Source organism: Lynx rufus, unplaced genomic scaffold, assembly GCF_022079265.1.
Source record: "Lynx rufus isolate CCGP_SWC_20201006 ecotype Redwood Valley unplaced genomic scaffold, mLynRuf1.p SCAF_19, whole genome shotgun sequence".
NCBI lineage: Eukaryota > Metazoa > Chordata > Mammalia > Carnivora > Felidae > Lynx > Lynx rufus.
The window spans coordinates 8,873,783-8,893,713 of NW_025814833.1; the positions used below are offsets into that span (position 1 = coordinate 8,873,783).

At 47.4% G+C, this 19,931-nt stretch overlaps 1 protein-coding gene across 1 annotated transcript in view; it reads right to left on the reverse strand.

The window, feature by feature from the left end:
- Positions 1-19,344, reverse strand: part of AMOT (angiomotin) — a 42,548-nt gene extending 23,204 nt beyond the window's left edge. Inside the window, exons 1-5 of the mRNA XM_047082128.1 lie at positions 18,473-19,344; positions 11,461-11,938; positions 7,144-7,288; positions 5,969-6,061; positions 3,276-3,421 (exon numbers count right to left, since the gene is read on the reverse strand). Of these exons, the coding sequence (XP_046938084.1) occupies positions 3,276-3,421; positions 5,969-6,061; positions 7,144-7,288; positions 11,461-11,938; positions 18,473-19,344 (1,734 nt within the window). The remainder of the gene's footprint in view (positions 1-3,275; positions 3,422-5,968; positions 6,062-7,143; positions 7,289-11,460; positions 11,939-18,472) is intronic.
- Positions 19,345-19,931: the final 587 nt, after the last annotated feature.

The window sequence follows — 19,931 nt, forward strand, 5'->3', positions numbered from 1 at the left end:
GAGTTTCAGGTGTACAACATAACAACTTGATATATGTATTGACCTGCCCTGACACTTAGCAGGCTAAGAAAATACTCCTTAGACAAATGACTTAATTTGGGAAAATTTCCCTAATTCTCCTTTGCTAAGCAGACTACAAATATTTCCCCTGGAAGAACTTCTAGGAAAAATTTGGGGTGCCATTTGTGAGCCATAACTTAATTCTCTGTTTATAGAAGACACAGGCAAATGTCTGACATATTCCTCTGCCTTCCAAAAGGACTATACATAAGCCATCTCCAACAGATAGAGGAATACATTTTCTATTCGTGAATACCATTTCTTGATTCAGAGATGTTCACTGATTTTGTGAACAGTGAAGATTCCTTACTCGATTAGTTCCAGGGCCACCTTCCCTAATGTCCCGTACTTAAAAAATTTGAGGCCAGGTAGAACGAGCTTAGTGGGGGTTGAGTGCCAGCAGAAAAGCCAAACTTCAATGATCAATTCCTGTATTTGAGAATAAGGAAAAGGAATGTTTCCTTTGAATATTATAGAGGAGACAAGACAAACACCACCTAAGAGCAAAGTGAGCTCTGATAGGCTGCTAAAACAGAAAAGAAAACACGAATCAGTGGATTTTTCTTGAGAAAAAGAGTCTGGAAGATATTACACGGCCTCTGCCCTGGTGATTCTACTGGGTAGAAGGCTCCCAGCCCGCTCTCCCCCATCAAATGTTCCACCTCCTGTAGCAAGAGCAACTCAGAATTTCCCAACCACTAGCCTCTGAGCGAAAGCACAAGTTGGATGAGGGCTAAAAAATTAACAATAATTGATGAGTTCATTTGACATATCTGGCCGCTAGATGCCATGATTCAACCCTAGCCTAAGTGTGCGAACTTCTTTTTTAAATTGTAAATCTACGTGTTTTGGGGGCAGGGCCCTGGAAAACGACTACAAATCTCTGGAACGAATGCCCAGAAAAGCCTCAGAAGTCTGAAGCCAGAAATATATTTCAGGCAACTGTTTCAGTGAGGGCTACCCAGTGGGAACTACAAATTAACATCCTCTCCTTAGATGCATATTATTTTCATGATTAACAACCAGTTACCACTGAGCCCTAGGACACAGCAAACCGAGAGAGTTGCAGAGTCTTTGTCCCATTTACCTCCTACTGGATGGGCACCCTTCCTGGAGGGGCAGCAGGACTGTGTATATACCCCAATCTCGAAGCAGTCTGGACAAGCCTCTTGTTGAAAAAGAGGGGCCCAACGGGTGGAACGTTTTTTTTTTTTTTTTTTAATGAAAAGATGCAGGGGTTACTAAATCTGAACAAGAAGCGCCCACATTTTCTCCTTGGGAATGGAACCAAAGGATGATTCAGATCGGGAGACAAGCAGCAAGGGCTAGGGAATTCATGGGCTGGGGAGTCATGAGATTCCAGTTTTATTCCTGGCTCTACCCAACAAGCTACTTCTCGGCCAGTCTCTCGTCCCTTCTCTAAAATAATGCAGTCTTATCCTTGTCCTGTAATTGATTCTGCGATTTCTTCACAAGAGGGGGAAGGGAAAGAATGTACGAGAAGTAGCAAAAGGTTAAACAGTGTGCTCCTGAGGTCTGGACACCAGACATATACGAATATTCCTCATGTTCAGTAAAGCAACTCAGCAGTTGACACAGACCACGGATGAAGCAGGACGCTAGCCAGATTTTATACAACCTGTAGTTTAATGATTAAGTAAGTCAGGTCAAGGACATCATAGGTCAGGCAATATTACCTACTGGAAATGTATGAATCCACAACCCAATCCCAACAAGCACTTTAATCCCCATCCCCAAAAAGCAAAAGATATCTGTGAGTCAGGAGATCTCTGGGAACTAGAACCATTCTTTCCGAGGGAGAGGAGGCAGGTCATGAATGAAGGTAGGAAAGACACTTCACATACCAAAGCCACAAGGCTGAGGGCTTGGTCACGAAACACTTTTTTTTTTTTTTTTTTTGGTCTCAGGTTTATAAAGCTTCCAATTTGTTACAATGGAGGCTATTTTTTGCCTTAAAAAAATTCAAATTTTAGGGGTGCCTGGGTGGCTCAGTCGGTTGAGCATCTGACTTTGGCCCAGGTCATGATCTCGCTGCTCCTGGGTTTGAGCCCCGCGTCGGGCTCTGTGCTGACAGCTCGGAGCCTGGAGCCTGCTTCAGATTCTGCATCTCCCCCCCCCACCTCTCTCCCCCTCTCCCACTCACACTCTGTCTCTCTGTCTCAAAAATAAACATTAAAAAAATTTTTTTTTTAAAAACATTCAAGTTTTAGAACAGTGAGATGTGAAATTTTCTTCACCAAGTTACACTTTGGCATCCATTTTTGTTGGAACATACCCATTCCCTGAAGTACAAAACACTGAAGCGTCAATACAATGACAACGGACACCCACGATTAATTAATGACAGTCCAGCAGCAATATTCCCTCTATTTCACATGAACACAGTTCAGTGTTGCAATCGAGTAACATCCACATCAAGACTAATCAGATGCACATTTATCATATGCTTAGGATTTGGGGGGCCCTTGTATTTGTCAAGGAAAGACCCCATCCTTGCACACAAATAACTGACACTTTCTCCCTGTCACATAGCCAGTAAGGCCCAGGGCACAGTTCCTGGCCTGCCATAAACTGTAAATTTTCCCTGGGTCCCATCCTGTCTTAGACCCCTTCAAGATTGCTTCTATTTCAGAACCAATCTGCAAAATAAATCCTAGGACGAGAGCCATAGCCATCAAGGTTCTTCTTCTTCTTTTTTTTTTTTTAACCCGAGTGGACCAACTTTCCACTGAATATCAGGAGACAAGGACCATTTTGATTTTAAGATCCTTGGAGTACTTTAAAATATCTGGAGCCATTTTTTAGCCCTTCTAATTGAAAGCTTTAAAGCCCTATAAGGGCAGAAATTAAAAAAAAAAATATGCATCTGTCACAAGCCTAAGGCAGGGCTAGGTCCATAGTAAGAACTTGGAAGGAGGTGGTCAGTTTATTATTTGAATGAGCAAATGGAAATTACTTCTTGACCTTGGTGATTTTCTCTTCTGGAGCCAAAGGAAAGGACTTGCAGGGAAGAAGAAAGAAATCAAAGTCCACTCACACCGGGACAGCTGTAAGGAGAAGTAGCAGATGGTACCTTCCGGTTGGGGGACAGCATAGGTGCCAGTTCACAAAAATGGGGAGTCCCCAGTGCCCCTGATTTCCCAGCTCGCCCCCTCTTTGGGACTCATATGCTACCTTAAGGAAACCGCACATACCTCTTCCTCCAGCTTGACCACCTTGGCCTGGGCGTTGCTCAGGGCCTGGTCTCGGATTTCAATGTGTCGTCGTTGGTCCTCATTGGTAGAACGGGCAGTGGCCAGCTCGGCCTCCAGCTTCTCCTTCTCCCTCTGGCTTTCCTTATCTATCAAGACATGAATTATCAATACCGCCATTCTGGAGCTAGCTCAAAAGCTTACCTGAGCAAAACTGACAATCATACTCATTACTAGATATCCTCTAACACACGGCTAAATGCACCAGGATACCCAAGATTGAGACCCTATCATTGGCTCTACCGCTAACTTGTTATGTAAACTCAGAAAAGTCACCTAACAATGGTTGTGGTACACAAGCAAGGTGAATGCAGATGTAAAAAAAAAAAGTTTTATGAAAAGTATTATGCAAAGAATACACATACACAGAACAGGTAGGCTTGGGTCTTCAATTGTATTTCCTCAAGTGGTCTTGTATTGGCAAAAGAGCAACTGAGCCCCCCGAAATTTTCCCAGTTACCTCCTCCTGACAATATGTTAAATCGATCTAAAAATGGTATTCCGTAGAATGTAGAAAACCTGAAATCCCACCCTTTACTCACTGACGTGATTTTCCAACTGAAATAAGTCCAGGATTGCCTTGTAGGTACAGATGACCATGACACGTGTAGATACCCCCCTGCCTTTCTAGGTCCCTCCCGTTTTAACGGGGACAAACCTCATACCAGAAACGCAAAGGGACAGTTTTGATTCTCACTTGGGGGTTAGAGTGCCCTTCCTCTGCACACCGTGATACTTAAGTTTCTAAGAGAAACTTTAATAGGGCAGCCCCGGGTTCCCTCCCACACTCCCTTTACCTACCCATAGAGGGGTACCTCGGAAAGAAATGAACATTTGTTGAATACTCACTGCACACCAAAATATTGTACTAACTTAATCCTCAGGAGAGCCATACAAGGGAGGCGTTATTCTCTTTTCCATTTTGTATATGAAAAAAAAAAAACACAAAAAAACGAGACTCGGAGGGCTTGAATAACGTGTACCAGGTCTCACAATTAGTAATTGAGGACACACTGGAGCCCATACTTAAGGCCAGCCTGTTCTAAACTCTTTCTAATGAGACTGCCTTCTCCTAGGGTTGAGCTGGTTGGGTCTCTTTAGTGTAACTGGAGCACATTCCCCAGGGAGGCTTTTCAAGAGGACCTTCTTGGCTCTTGCCACAGTCCCAACCATGCAGCACCCCGTCGATGTCCAAAGGCGAAAAGAACTAAAGGGCCGTAAGTCATGCCCTCTTCCCCGCTTGCTGAGTGGAGTCCATTTTTCCCTTCTAGAACCATTCGACAGTCCCTCACCGCATTGTTAATACAATTTTTGTTTCTACTAAATTCCCACATTGTATAAACCAGTAGCAGAGCTCGTGGCACACCTGAAATACCATCGCCACACACACACGGAGGAATATGAACTAGCAGATCTCAGGGCAAGAATCCATACATTTTTCTCTTTTGTTTTGTTTTGTCCTGGGAGGCCGCCATCTTCTCCACCAGCGAACTAACTTCCAGGGTAACGGTGACACCGCAAAAGCAACTTCACAACAATTTACACGAGGTACTGATGACACCAGAAAAACTACATTCTTCCCTCTAAGACATACTGACAAAGGAACGGGAGGCTCAGGGAAATGAGGAAGAAAAAAAAGCCCCACTTCTGAGGCCAGAGCACAACAGAGCAACCCGGGAAGGGAGGGGGGTATTGTAAGTGAAGATCAAACAAACTTGTAAAAGCTGACTAGAAGCCGCATGGAATGACTTGAAAGGGTCATGTGGAGGCCCAGCAGAGATGGGGCCTGACAAGTCCCCACCATGCACTACTCTAGCTGGGAGCCCCAGTGAGGGAGGCTGGGAGTAGGGAACACCAATTATGGACATCTGCAGAAGCGAGGGTAGTTCATCTGTTTCCCCCTGTGGACTCAATCCACTGCATAGTTTTTATTGCTGGTTTTATTGTAGCAATTGGAAAGAATGAGGCATTGTCTAGCTGGGTGGAGTCTATTAGGGACCGATAAAGAACAGGATTAGTTCATTGTCACGGTCCTCCGGAGTATTTCCAGACAAAGGAAACAGTATTATGAGGAAAGACATAGTTCTGCCCTCCCCCACCCCTCCAACTCTCCAACCAGAGTCACTAGTTCAGGCCATAGCGGCGGGTCCTCCTGTAGCTGCCCTTGGAGTCTGCCAATATGTGACGATATGATTTAATACAGGGTGTTGAACCAAGGGAGCCGCAGGTGCACATCAGGTATCCCAAACACTAATCATCAGTCCTGCATGTTAATCCCATCTCTGCCAGAGCCAGCACATGGAGCCCTCAACAATAAATCCCTTCAACATTAAGCGACCCCATGTTCACTGAGGTCCTTTGCAGCTAGCCTTGACAAAAGCAGGGATTTCAAAGGGGCTTCTCTGCTTTAATCCAGAAGGAGCCACGTCGATGTGACTAAATGTGGCAAGCAGCCTTCTTGGCCTAGAAGGAAAAGAACAACACTCCCAACTTTGTGCCCCAACAGGAAAAAGAATCCCTAGATGGCATTCACTCTGTTCTGGCTGTTCTAGACGGATAACAGAACTGTGTGATCTTTTTACACATCTCGTTCCCAACCACACATTCATACCTGCTGCTGGAGCTTTCAGACTTACTTTTTGCAAAGAGCTGAGAGATGGTTTTTCTAGTATCCTCCGACCCCTCATATTCCTTCTCCGCAAGCTGCTTGTTGGCAGTCTCGAGACGCTCTGTGGAATTCAAAGACAATCAACAAACAGGTCCTCATATACGAACTTCCAAGCACATGGTGTCTGCCCTCTAACTACTGATCTTGAGGGGGGCGCCTGGGCGGTTCAGTCAGCTGAGCATCTGACTCTCGATCTCAGCTCAGGTTATGGTCTCGCGGTTCATGAGTTTGAGCCCTGCGTCGGGCTCTGCGCTGAGAGGGTGGAGCCTGCTTGGAATTTTCTCTCCTTCTCTCGCTGCCCTGACACCACTCGTGCTCTTGCTCTCTCTCTCTCTCTCTCGAAATAAAAAAATATAATAAAAATAAAAAAATAAATACTGATCTTGGGCAAAACAAGCCTGCTTCTTCTTGTTACTCAGGAATAGGTGACACAGACACAGATTTGCAAATGTGGAACCCCAAACAGACCTAAGCCATGGTAGGGAAGGAGGAGGTGAGTACCGAACACTTTCACTCCTCACTGATAAAACCTAAGTGTGGAATTCCAGATGCGAATGAAGGAATCTACCCCTGAATATATGACATCTTTCATTCATCAGGAAAAAAGAGCACCAAAGTCGTCATAAAAAGTCTTTAAAATCGTGTGACATCAGAGCTAGAAGGGGACCATGGGCAGCATCCAGTTCAGTTGTCTCATTTGATCAATAAGGTCATCTAAATCCAAAGACGGAAGATAACATCCCCCAGGCCATCAGTTTTGAAGGTGATGAAGGTTAAGGTAGAAACACAAGCAGGGAGCCCTAGAAACAGTGGAGGACGTCACTGTTTCAAGCTTGCACCGCCCCAAGACAGGCTTCTGCAAAACCCATAAGGGAAGAGAAGCAGCACAGATTGTGGGGGCAGGGCCAGGAGGATCCGGGAGTCACGGGAGGGACACCGTCTGATTCAGACATCACCTCATCCCACTTCGATTAAGCAAACTCGGGACCAAGTTCTATTGCAGTTCCCGAACCCTAGCCTTATCTATGCCCTGCAACTTAGCGACCATGCTAGCGGGGTGGTCAAGCCCTGAGAGCCTGAAGGTACACTCCCCCGCCTTTCCCTTCACTACCTTGGCCAGTGCTTCAGAAGGAAGTCCCTCACCTCTCAGATCCCTGTTGAAGTCGTGCATTCTTCGAATTTCGCCCTCAAGCTTATTTCTCATGGCTTTCTCCAGGGCCTCTCTTTTGGAGGATGACTTTACAAGGTTCTCATATGCCTCCGAGACTCGCTGGATTTCTGTCTCCACCTGAAAAAAAAAAAAAAAAGAGGAAAGATAGTGGGGATGGTAGGAGCTTAATGGGAAAGATGGTCTGAAAACATATATGCAAATCCTTAATAACAGCTTCTCCCAGGGCTTTACAGATGGCCCGACGCCAGCACAACACAGTCAGATGAGAAAAGTTTCCCAGAAGAATTGCTAAAATCAACCTTCAGCTCAGCAACTAATTCACAGGGTCACGAGACTCCCTCAGGTTAGAAACAAATACCGTTTCTGCCGTCAGAGAAGGTGGTAGGAGAGAATAAATTTCATCAGCACAGTTATAAATGATTTTCATTTCTGCATAAGAATCTTCCTAATTTTGAAAATACTATTAATAATGTATATGGTACATAGATAACATTATTCCAGAGTTTCCAAAGGGCTTTCCCATGTTTGTTTCAATTTGCCCGGATATCTGCCTTCACAAGGACACCTCCTCCCATCTTAGCAGACAGAAAAGTAAAACTGCCCTTTCTGAGATCGAGTTAGTGGCAGAGGCGAAGCCCAAAAACTCTAAGCCTCAGCCTTATGCAGTAGTTCAGTTCAATCTAACAAACTTTTACCAAGGGCCAAATATTTACAGAACTCTTAAAACTATGGTGGGGAGGGGCACCTAGGTGGCTCAGTCGATTAAGCGTCCGACTTCGGCTCAGGTCATGATCTCATGGTTTGTGAATTCAAGCCCCACGTCGGGCTCTGTGCTGACAGCTCAGAGCCTGGAGCCTGCTTTGGATTCTGTCTCCCTCTCCCTCACTGCCCCTCCCCCGCTCTTCTCTCCCTCTCCGTCTCTCTCTCTCTCTCTCTCTCTCTCACACACACACACACACACACACACACAAATAAATAAACGTTTAACAAATACGGTGGGGGTGGGGTGCCTGGGTGGCTCAGTCGGTTAAGCCTCCGACTTTGGCTCAGGGCATGAACTCATGGTTCGTGGGTTCGAACCCCGCATCAGGCTCTGTGCTGGCAGCTCAGAGCCTGGAGCCTGCTTCGGATTCTGTGTCTCCTTCTCTCTGCCCCTCCCCTGCTCGTGCTCTGTCTCTCTACAACAAATAAATGTTAAAAAAAATTTTTTTAAATGCGGTAGGGTGTGTGAATATGAACGAGGACATTATTGTTTCCCTTCAAGGAGCTCTCAACCTAATCAAGAACAAGAATATAGAGAAGGACGCATTATTCACAACAGTAGAAGTAAGTGCCACAAAAGAGCAGGGGAGGAAAAGGTATTCCTGGTTGGGGTGAGGGGAGAGGCAAACAATTTCAGGCAGGAGGTGGCATTTCAGTCAGATCCTGAAAGCTGGGTCAGATTTCAATGAGCAGAGGTGAGGGGAAGGGTATTCTATTCTGAGTGAGCGAATGCATTCCCAGAATGACCAGTAGTCTCATTTGGCTGGACACTGTGGGGTACACGGACGGAAGCTGATGAGATCTGGCTGCAAAGATAGACTGGAGTCAGATCATAAAAGGGCTTTAATGCCAGGTATTTGGACTTTCTCCCATAGTGGGAGACCAGGACAGATTTTTGAACAGAAATTCGTGATCGGAGTTGTGTTTTATGACACCAGTGCAAATCCTGTAAAATGCAACAACAACAACAACAACAACAAAAACCCAACAACACACAAAACCTCAAAGAGAAAGGGTCTTGCCCCAGATCAGCCCGAATCGGGAAGAAAACACAAAATAGACTCCAGAGTCTTTCCGTAACCAGTATAGCTTCATTGCACACAAAACAGCCACAGAGATATTTGCATATAATTTATATAAGATAAATAAACCCCATGGCCTATTAAGCAATTTGCAAATTAAATCTGACTCCTACAACCATTCCGCATTCCTTCTCAGTTTTCCACCACCCTTCTTAACACAGCTCGGGGTACTTTATGGAGAGAAATATCAGGCCTCCAGCGGGAGACCGGGGGAAAGGCTGGGTTACCAAACAACTCAGATTCCACCTGCCCCAGCTCCAAAATGATGCCTGAGGCAGGACTGCCTGCAAACAAATGAGGCTTACACCAAAGAAAAGAGCGGACTCCAGAGTGTTTTTCTCCTTGCAGATGGCACCAAGATAACAGCACAGAAGGTGAAAACTGGTGAATGGCATTTTGAGACAAGATCTGCGAGGCCTGGGCCCGATAAAGCTCGTGCATGAAATTCAAGTGCTGGGTACAGAAAATAAACATTTCCATTTGAAAGATCAGGCTTGGTATTAGTTGGCTCTGGGCAGCGTTGAGAAGGCAAGGCTTTCCAGTCCCCTCACAGAATGCCACACCCGGAGGGCAGTCCCTTCACTCCCGTTGTTCGGAGTGCTATTTCGAGATCTGGTACCAAATTTTTCCCTACCCCCTGTGTAGACGCCGTACCCCCCGCCCCCCAGATGGACCAGTGTTAACTTCTGTCCACAGGACTTTCCAGGAAAAGAAGTCACAGAAGGGCATATCCCCTGGTTTGGTCTAGGATGGTGGGGGCAGGGAAGAGGGATGTGGTGGTGGGTTTCTGTCTAATTATTCCCCTCATGAGCCTCGGACCTTCGTATTTTGTCTAGCACCAGCTGGTATCTACCATACTCTTCCCCCTTTCCTTTCCCTCTTCTGCCCCACTTATGCCTCTCATTCACTGTGGCATTGGGTCAACCTTCACTCCCCGCAACACTCACGCTGTGCCAATGACACTTGGTTGAGGCATCTTTCCCCCCACTGGGGAACAAGCAACAACAAACAACGACACAAATCCTATTCTGCTTCTCTCCCCTGTCACCCACCTTGTCGATCACTGCGTCAGAGACGGGGCTGGAGCCACCCTGAAATAGACAGTTTGGGGAGGGGTATTAACCGTTTAACCCAATCAGCCAAACAGGCCAGTCCGCTTTGAGAGTGAGAGTATGGTTAAATTTGTTGCACCAGTATGACTGGGGGAGGGATGTACAGTTAAACGAGAGGAGGGAGAAAATGTAAAAGTGGGGGTGGGGGGGGGGCAAAGCCAGACAGAAACGCTTCTCATTCAACCCCAAGAAATCCCGTCCAGATTTTGGCACACTTTGAGGGAGGTGGTTTTGCTACATTTAAAAAAAAAAAAAAATCCTCAGCTGACAGTAAGCCCTCTTCGACTTTAGGACCCAGATCTGGTGTTTACAAATTCTCAGTTTCATTCGGGCCCCTGAAATTTCCACTCCTGGGTGTCTCCTAAGGACAGAGCTGCTGAACAAAACCGGGCAATGTCCCCTCCCTCCCACACCTTCACCCTCACCTCCCCGGAACAGTTCACGTTGTCGGGAGATCAAAACCACATGAGCACCACAATGAGAAAAGCTGCAAAGAGGCTGCCAAAGGCATAACCTTATTCACCGACAGCCACTGGAGGCCAAGAGCTAAGATTCCTAGCTTAGGGCACTCAAGAGCTAAAGTCCCAGCTGGAGAAGACAGGACGGGCCCAGAGAAGCAAGTGAACTCTATGGGACATACACCCGTTTTTGTACTTCCTCAGCCTAGGGCTGGCACCTGTCACCCAGCTGTGGTGCTAAGCCCCTCCTGCCCCCCACACACACCAGAGAGAGACAGCAGATGCTGAATGTGAGCTGCAGGGGAAAACCAAAGCAAAAAGGAGGCAACAGAAGAGGTGCTGAAAAAAGTTGCTATGAGAACTCCCACTTGGAAAAGCGCTCTAAGACTTTTCCAGAACAAGGCAGGGCAGGATCTGGATCTAACTACAGTGGTGAGATTTTTGTAGGAACTGTGGTTTCACATTGAAGATCCCAATTCAGTACTGGGGAAAATATAACCGAGACAAAAGGCTGGCAGGATGTTCACCTATACAGGTATGGTCAGGGTTCTTGACCTTACGAAGAAGTTTCTCTGCCTTTTGGAATTTGAAACCAACCAGTCAAGTTTTCATTAGGGCTACGGTGTCTGGGAAAACAGTGTAATTACGTTTTGTTTTGTTTTGTTTTCTCCTCACACAGATGTCAAATGTGACTTCCCCTAGAAAGTTAGGCAGAAGGCTTTTTTCCCCAAGTCTGATCCACACCTAACCTTCAGAGAGAAGAATCCAGAAGACCTTCCCAGAAGTCGTGCAGGCACCAGTAAGTGGAGACTTACATCGATGTGAAACAAATAAGATTGAAAGACGACTCTGATACCCCCGAACGGGGGCCTCACCTTCTGCAGCCTGGCCACCTTCTCGTAGCATCCTTCCAACTCCTGCCTCAAGTTCCGGTTCTCATCTGACAGGATCTCAACCATCTGCTGGGCTCTGGACACAATGGCAAAGGGGTCCGCTGGCATCGGCTGATAGGAAGCGGACGATGGCTGGGCCCGAGGCATAGCTGGATAGGCCTCTCCTGGCTGCTGCTGGTGATGATGGTGGTGCTGTTGCTGCTGCTGACCCAGGCCAGGCTGAGTGAGCCGGTAATGATCGCTCTGGTGAGCCGGGTTCGGAAGGAAATGCTGCTGTGGCCTAGGCAGGTGAGCCGAGTGGTCTCCTTGGTTTGGGACCAAGGGGTGTTGGGCAGGAGACAGTCTTGTGGCTGGTGGAGACTGCAGCAAGGGCAGGGAGCCCCCAGACGTGAGGGAAGAAGTAGGACTGTGAGGCCGTGAGCTCCTGGCCGACAACGACAATGAGATGTCCTGCGCCGGCCTGTAAAACATGGAGGGCGCGCTCAGGTTAAGCTCTCTCCGAAGGCACTGGGGGACAAGGGCACAGGGAAGTGAGATGAGGAGGCTTCCGATGCCCCCCGGGGTCCCTGCAAAGTAAGGAGCAGGCAGGGTTAGACTAAGGAAATCTCTGCAAAGACCTCCACAGCTCTTTCCAGGCCTGACCTGTGAGTGCCTGACAGAGGTGTGATCCCGTGGACGACTGAGCCAGGTGATTTCCAGGGCTGTTTGGTGAAAATCTAAGTGACATATGCCTGTACCCTGGTTGCTCAAATCTAAGCATCTTTTGTTAGAGAGAGACAGAGAGAGAGAGAGAGAGAGAGAGAGAGAGAGAGAGAATCTTAAGCAGGCTCCACACTCAGTGTGGAGCGCAAGGCAGGACTCGATCCCACGACGACCATGAGATCGTGACGTGAGCCGAAATCAAGAGGTGGATGCTTAACCAACTGAGCCACCCAGGCACCCCTCAAGTCTAAGCATTTACATTTTTTTTAAGTTTATTAATTTATTTTGATAGAGATAGAGACAGTGTAAGCGGGGGAGGGGCAGAGAGAGAGGAAGACAAGAGAATCCCAAGAAGGCTCCGTGCTGCCAGTGCAGAGCCCTTTGTGGGGCCTAAACCCACAAAACCGTGAGATCATGCATGACCTGAGCCGAAACCAAGAGTCTGATGCTTAACTGAAGGTCTAAGCATTTAAATGAGTCTTCCAGAAGGTGATTTTCACGTCATTATTTTAAACACTCTTCTGACGTTCTGTATGTGGTCAGCACGTTCAGAGTCAGATTTAGAAAATATGTTCCACTTGCCCACAAGCAAATGGCAAACTGCAGTCAAAACCAGCCCTCTTCTTGCTATCAGCAGCTCTCTTTCATAATTCATACAGTCACAGAAAACTACTTGAGGATATGCAGACACTCAGACATTAGAGACACCACCACTACCACAATTCATTGATTTCCACACCACGATGTTCAGATCCCCAGCCTATTCCTTGTAGAAAGTTCTAGAAAGAGAGGTTTGGTACACTGCTTAATGTGGCTCTCCTACTTTTGTACCTAACACCGGACTATTAGTCATTAAGGGCAACAATCACAGTATGTGAACAGATCACTTTCACCATCACCACTACCAGCAAGAATATCTGTAAGTAAACGCTGAAGATGAGAAACTTGTTCATCCCCCAGCCCATGCCCAACTAACCTCATATACTCCCACATCCTGTGGATGCTTGTCCTACAGCTGATATTTCTCAATCCAGGGAAGACAGATGGCTAAGAGCATGGGATTTGGATCCCGACAGAATTTGGAGACCTTTTCTACTGCTTACTAGCCGTGTAACCTTGCTCAAGTTACTTAATCTGCATGAGCCCGTTTTGTTCCTGAGGTCACGAATGAATTGCAAAAATACTGGGCTCTTCTCATTTTTGAGCTCAGTAGGAATTACAAAGAGTCTCTTGTCTACCTCCCAGTGAGATAGGTTGACCTTGTTAGGGATTTTACGTATGGGATATCCATTTAATCTTGGCACTAAATTGCATCAAATTCATGGGGGACTTGGGGCAAATCACTAGGAGCAATTAACTTTTAAAACTGGCATTTCAGATGCTAAAGCACGTCCCTCCCACACACACTTCAGTTACTGTTATTGTTCATGTATCTATCCCTACACGAGATCCTCAATGCGGCGCCTGGGCGGCTCAGTCGGTGAAGCATCCAACTCTCGGTTTCGGCTCAGGTCATGATCCCACGGTTCATGGGTTCGAGCGCGGAGCCTGCTTGGGGTTCCCTGTCTCCCTCTCTCTCTACCCCTCCCCTGCTCGGTCTCTCTCTCGAAATAAATAAATAAACTTAAAAAAAAAAAGAGTGAGAGAGAAAGAGAGATCCTCTCTGGAAGGGCTTTTGACAGCTGCAAAATCATTCTAAACACTTGCTAATGGATACCCAATAACCTAGATGCTGGCCAGAACCCAGGCTCAACACCTGGGCTCTGTATCTCAGCTCCATCAATGGTCCCTGTTTTCTGTACCGTGGATCTTCAGCTTCCGTAGGGGTAAAATGGACTACGTGCTCTCCTTCCGCTTGGAGTGAGAGCTTTCATTATTTTTATAGATCCCGAGAGTTAGAATATAATGGGATTTGTTGGGGCTTTTGGTTCTCCTGGGAGGAAAAGAGGGACTTTTAATTTCATGTTCTCCAATCCAGCTCTCAAAATTTAAGGGAAAAAATGACCAAATAAACCTTCATCCTTGTTGCCAAGATTTGGCAACCCCAGGCCTGGGAGGTGTTCTTTTTTAAAGACTGAATGCCCAGTTCTGAAATGGGTTTCCTCCTCCCGGCTCCTCTGGGCCCCATCAGTAGCCCAGGCCTCTCTCTCAAACAGACTGATCATTGGCCTCCCTCCTGCTTGGAGGCTGAAAGGCCCCTCCATGCCCTCAGTACGTGGCCTCCCGGGGGCCTGGGGAAGGAAGAGATCACAAGGTCTCTGGAAAGAAGTCTTTAGAGTCAGATAAGCCCAGGACAGCAGTGGCTCCGGTCCCGACTCTGAGCTCTACTTAGAAATCACAGAGACAAGGGGGCGCCTGGGTGGCTCAGTCAGTTAAGCGTCCAACGACTCTCAATCTCTCAGCTCAGGTCATGATCTCCGGGTCTGCGAGACGGAACCCTGTGCTGGGCTCCGGGCTGGCAGCCCGGAGCCTGCCTGGGATTCTCTCTCTGTCCTTCCCCAGCTCGCTCTTTCTTTCTCTTTCTCTCTCTCTCAAAATAAGTAAATAAACACTAAAAAAAAAAAAAAAAAAGAAAGAATGGAGACAAGGTAGCTGCCCCTCGGGCTCCCCAGGCTGGAAAAGGAAGCAGATTTCACTTGCACCATGATGTTGGGAAAACCAGGCAGTCCATCCCTGGCAGGTTTGCAAACATGAAGCAAGGCTTGGGCAGTCACAAAAGGAGAGGAAGCCCTCCAGCCAACGAACTCCATCTGGGTTCCAGCATCCACCCACCACAAAAATAAAGCAGGACTGTATTAACACTCCTGTGGAGCTCCCCCTGAGAGGAGGGGACAGAGGCATGACGGGGTCGGGGAGAGCTGGGGGGAGGGGGATGTGAGAGGAAGCAAAACTACGCTCAAGATTAAATAATAAGAGTTAACAGTAATGATAATATTACAGGTGGCAGCTGGGTGAGTGGCACGGTCCCCAAGCGCTTCCACGGTAAGGCAGTGCAAATCACTTCCTGCTGACATATTAACCAGGAACAACAAGTTGCCTGCAGACAATAGAATCACATGATCCCATGGAAGCCCCAACCTGCCTCCCTGCCCCTTCCCTCCCTTCATCCTGCTCCTTCCCAAGACAACCTGGGCCCCTGGTGCTCGGAGGAAAAGGGGACTTGGCAGGCACGCGGGACAGAGACCAATGACCAGAACCAGCATCCTTCCCCCAAGCCAGGGGAACTCTCTCCCAAAGACGGCTTGCAAGGACACAAAGGGAAAGCCAAAGCCTGTCATCGAGCTGACACAGCACCTTCTGCCCTCCCACCTCACCCCCCGCCCTCCTCAGTCACACACCCACCCCCCCCCCACACCCCCACACTACACACTCCTGGCCCACACGTGTGCAAACCCACACGTGCACACTCTCACCAGAGCGGGTGCCACCAACAGCCTGGATTGTTTCTCTTGCACAACCAGCCCTGCTCTGAACTACAGAGTTAGGTCACCCTCAGATTCCACTAAACAAGGATTTTAAGAAACCTCAGATCTGGGCATGATTTCAACAAATGAAAGGAGGTGGCTGCTTTACAAACAGAAAGGTTTTAATTTTTTAAAAGCAGTTGATAAACGTATAAACTCCAGATGCAGAAAGGGCTCAGCACTCAGAAAGACAAAGATTCAAAAATCTTTTAATTCTTCAGATGGCTTGGCCTTGTTCCCCATCTGGAGTTCTGGGCATTCAGGATATTTATTTTTCAAGCAGGGAGGAGGGCAGAGGGAAGATGAAGTAATAAAAAGATTGTTTATATCATTTTGTTCATTTTCACAGCAAATCTCTAGCATTTCACTGCACCTCTAAAAGCACACAAAGGCTTTCTGAACAGCAATTTGTTCAGAGACCTTGCTTTGTGCCTTGATCTGTAATTTATGGATTAAGAACTAAGAATTCCGTCTTCTAATTGGGGCTAGCAGCAGTTACTTGGAAAGGTACTCGCAAACTGTCTAGCAAGTTGGTTCAAGGAAATAAAGGAGGAAAAATGTGTCACCACCTAAAAGCAGCACATTTCTGGAAAGCAGTTCAACTGCCTCCCCTTGCCAGTAATTTGTCAATAGGTGCCACTCCCTCACCCCAGGCCCTAGAGACATTTTATTGCCAGAATTTGTCTGATGCAGACCCCAAACTCCACACAGAGCATCTTTCGATCAGGACTGGTTTGGGTTTGATTATTCACCAAGCGTGTCAAGTACCATGTTCTTCTCCCATAGAGGAAAAACAAAACAAAACAAAACAAAACTATTAGAGCAAACCTGCGTATTAAAATTCTGCTCAAAGGAGGGTAATCAGCATGGGCCCTACTGCTTTTGGGGATAGGTAGAGAGACCCACAGATAACATAGGAGGGAGGACATCTTCCTGTAAAATACATGCGGCTAAATTTCTCTGGTGGTTTCATCAGTACGGGAAGAAAAAAAAATCCCTCTTTGGGCTCCTTATTATTTATTTAGGCAGATCAAAGGGCTTTTCCATCTAGCTTCAAACACTGTGGGAGTCATTTCAGATCACAAACAATACTGGTGAATGAGTTCTGAAAATAGCTTTCCTGGGAAGGCGGGCCTTGTGCTAAGCGGGGCTTTGGATTCTGCTCCACGCCCCAGCCGACACACTCCCCTCCCACAAGGCAACAGACGTCAGCCCATCCACAGAAGGGACAGAGTCCCACAGGCTCTTCCATGCTGATGGGAAGCGCCAAACAAAAATCCCCAGCCTCATTGACGTTTTGCTGGCTTGGATGGGTTTCCACTAAGCTAAGCAGTCCAACTGACCAACCCCTCCCTGGGTCTTCCGTTTCACTGGGCAGATGGGGGCTCTCATTTAAACCGGAAGGGCCCTGTCCGTTACCCCATTTCCTGTTCTAAGCCACTTATCAGAACTTAGGCTCCTGCCCTTTGAAAGCTGCACAGAGGAGGTTGAAAAAGGTTAGGAACTCAACCTGGGTTAAGGGAAAAAAAAAAAAAAATCCTGTACTGGCCAAGTTATGGGTGGAGCCCAAAGTGAATTGCTTCTGGCTATAAAACAGGACCTGGAGGGGGAAAAATGAAATACCAGGAAATGCCAGGTGCATTCTCTTACCTTCACCCTACTCCACCCGACCGCCTTCTCTCCTGAGTCACCCAATGAACTTCGAGCCAAGCGGCTCTTTCCCAAATAAGTGAGGAGACAGGAGGCAAAGAGTTGGACCATAAAGAGATCACAGGCCTAATCTGGGAAGAGGCCTCTGCTAGGTCCAGGGACTTCAAACCTCACGGTTACCCATAATTACCCATGGTAACAGGACAGGGACGCCAACATAACTGCCATCATTGTTGCCCATGGTCATCGAAACCTTCCCTCTTCCCTGTATGCTGAACTGCTACTGATCGCAGACGTGGCCCCCACGGTAACAGTAAGAACAATGAACACAATCATGGAATCATGAGGTCTGGTGATAAAGCAATGGGACAACTGGCCTCTGAATAATTCAGAAGTCTATTTAGGAATAACTGAACATATGAAATAGTTCTCCTGAACTAATGACAAGTGGTAAAGAAGTCATGGGAACAGTATTCTTTCTGCATTTTAGCATCTGATCAAACTTCGATGTGACATGATGTGAATTTAACTCAGACATTAAAAATGAGACGGGCAACTAACAGACTCTCTACAGAAGAAAGATGGAGCGGTCCAGACTTCATGAACTGCAACAGAAGTACGAGGCAAGTAACATTCTGAACCTGCACATATATAGTTCCCCACCCTGCAGTAATATCGAGGTGTCTGTTTAGTGTCCGAAAGAATCATAGTAATTCTGCAGAAAGATTCGGTCCTAAAAATAAGTGATGAGACTTTTGCGGAGGGGAGTAACCAAAAGTGACCAGATAGTCCAGACTGAACTACAAGATAATTTGCCTCTGCTCCTCAAGGAAAGGCTTAACAACTCCCGAGAAGAGGAACACTGACCCTTCCTTCAAAATCCCGGGAGACAGGACAGCGTATCGCTGGAGAAATCAAGACTCACGTTCCTGCTCGCCCACTAGGCAGTTGGGGCCGTGCTCAACCTATAAAGTCAAGGGAATGTTATACGGTACTAATTATGGCTGAAGAGGCTAGAAATTCAGATTGTCAGGAAATTGACTAAGCCAGGGGCCAGCCATGCATTGCAGAGTTGGTTATACCAAACACCTGCCCATTCCTTCCCTTAAGATTCCCAACACACAGCAGAAGCTGGTTGGGGACGAGGCCAGGAAATGACAGAAAGGGAACTCTCTTACCTGGCTGCTCCATACTCAGGGGGATGCTGATACCTCATCAGTTGCCCCTCTGTTCTCCCTGGCTGGTTCAGACGATGCTCACTATAGAAGTGCCCTGGCTCTTGGGGCTTGCACACTACAGATTGGGGTGGCATGCCCTTGAAGGGATACTCTGGTGGGGGGCCTCGGTGTTCCAGGCCCTTCAGGCTATGCTGGCTGGGAGGTGGCCCTTGGGCCTTGTAGAACTCACTGGAACTTGTGGGATTCTTGTAGAGGTCATTGGGTTGTGGTGGGGAGAGGGGAGCGCTGGTAACAGGTGGATGGGCCTTAACTCCACTGGTGGCCAGTGACATCTGCATTAGTCGTTCACTCAAGGAGCGGACATGTCCTTGCTTCAGGTCTCTGAGTCCTTCGTCCTGGTGCATCTTGCCAGGATTGAGCCGCTGAACTGATGGCCGTCCCTCGGTCCTCATCTTCTGGTTGGTGACTCCAGTCACATAGAAGGCAGCTCCAACACTGGCATGCTGTTGGCCCCGAAAGTACTGGGACTGGACCTTGGCTTCTTCATAGGTTGGGAGTTCTTCATTATTCTGCATTCGGGGGGAAAGCTGCTTCTCCATGATGATGTTTTCTGACTGGATTTCCTGTCCCTGGGGTTCCTGTCGAGCAGCATGAGCCACAAGCTGTTGGTGGTGGTCTTGGGGATTCAACACATCATTCTGAGGGCCTGGGTTCCCACTGCTACTGGGGAAAGGAGGGCCATTCCCTGTGGCTTGCTGGTGTATGGCAAGCAGGTTGCGATTCTCATTAGGATTGCCATAGCGGAGCTGCTCTTGTAGCAGACGCTGCAACACTGTGGTTCCTCCACTTGGCTGCTCTTCAGAATTTCTCATCTCTATTGCTGGTGGTGCCTTGTGAAGAGAGAGAGAAATTGGGCACCTGGGCTGCCCTTGACCTGGGAAGGGGAAACAGGAAGCTTAACACCCAGTTGATGGATAAGTCATTCCTCTAAAGGGGAAGAATATGGGTATTTGGGGGGTGAGGATTCCATTCCAGAGAGAATATAGAATTAATAGGTTAATTGTTGGTGACTCCTGGCTCTACACTGACGTGATGAGGAACTTGGGGGCATAAGAACTCACTGTTTCCTCTTTCACGTAGCATGGGTTAGATATCCAATCTTGACTTAATTCCTAAGAGAACTGGGGAAACCTGGAGCAGTCAGGTAGGGTGACCAGAGAGGGCAATTTTCCTAGGTCCTTACTCAGAAGATTCATCTCTCCGTATTCTACTTAAATGAAAACTCCAACTCTTATGGCTGTGGTACTGGGGGCAGGCCAACAGGGAGAATTTACCCCAAAGACAGGATCTGTAAAGCAGGCCAGCATGTGAAGGGAGCTACAAAGAGCCAAATAAATAACTAGGATAAATAAAAGGTGAAGAGAGCTTGGCTCGCACCGGATAAGAATGATCCCACTTG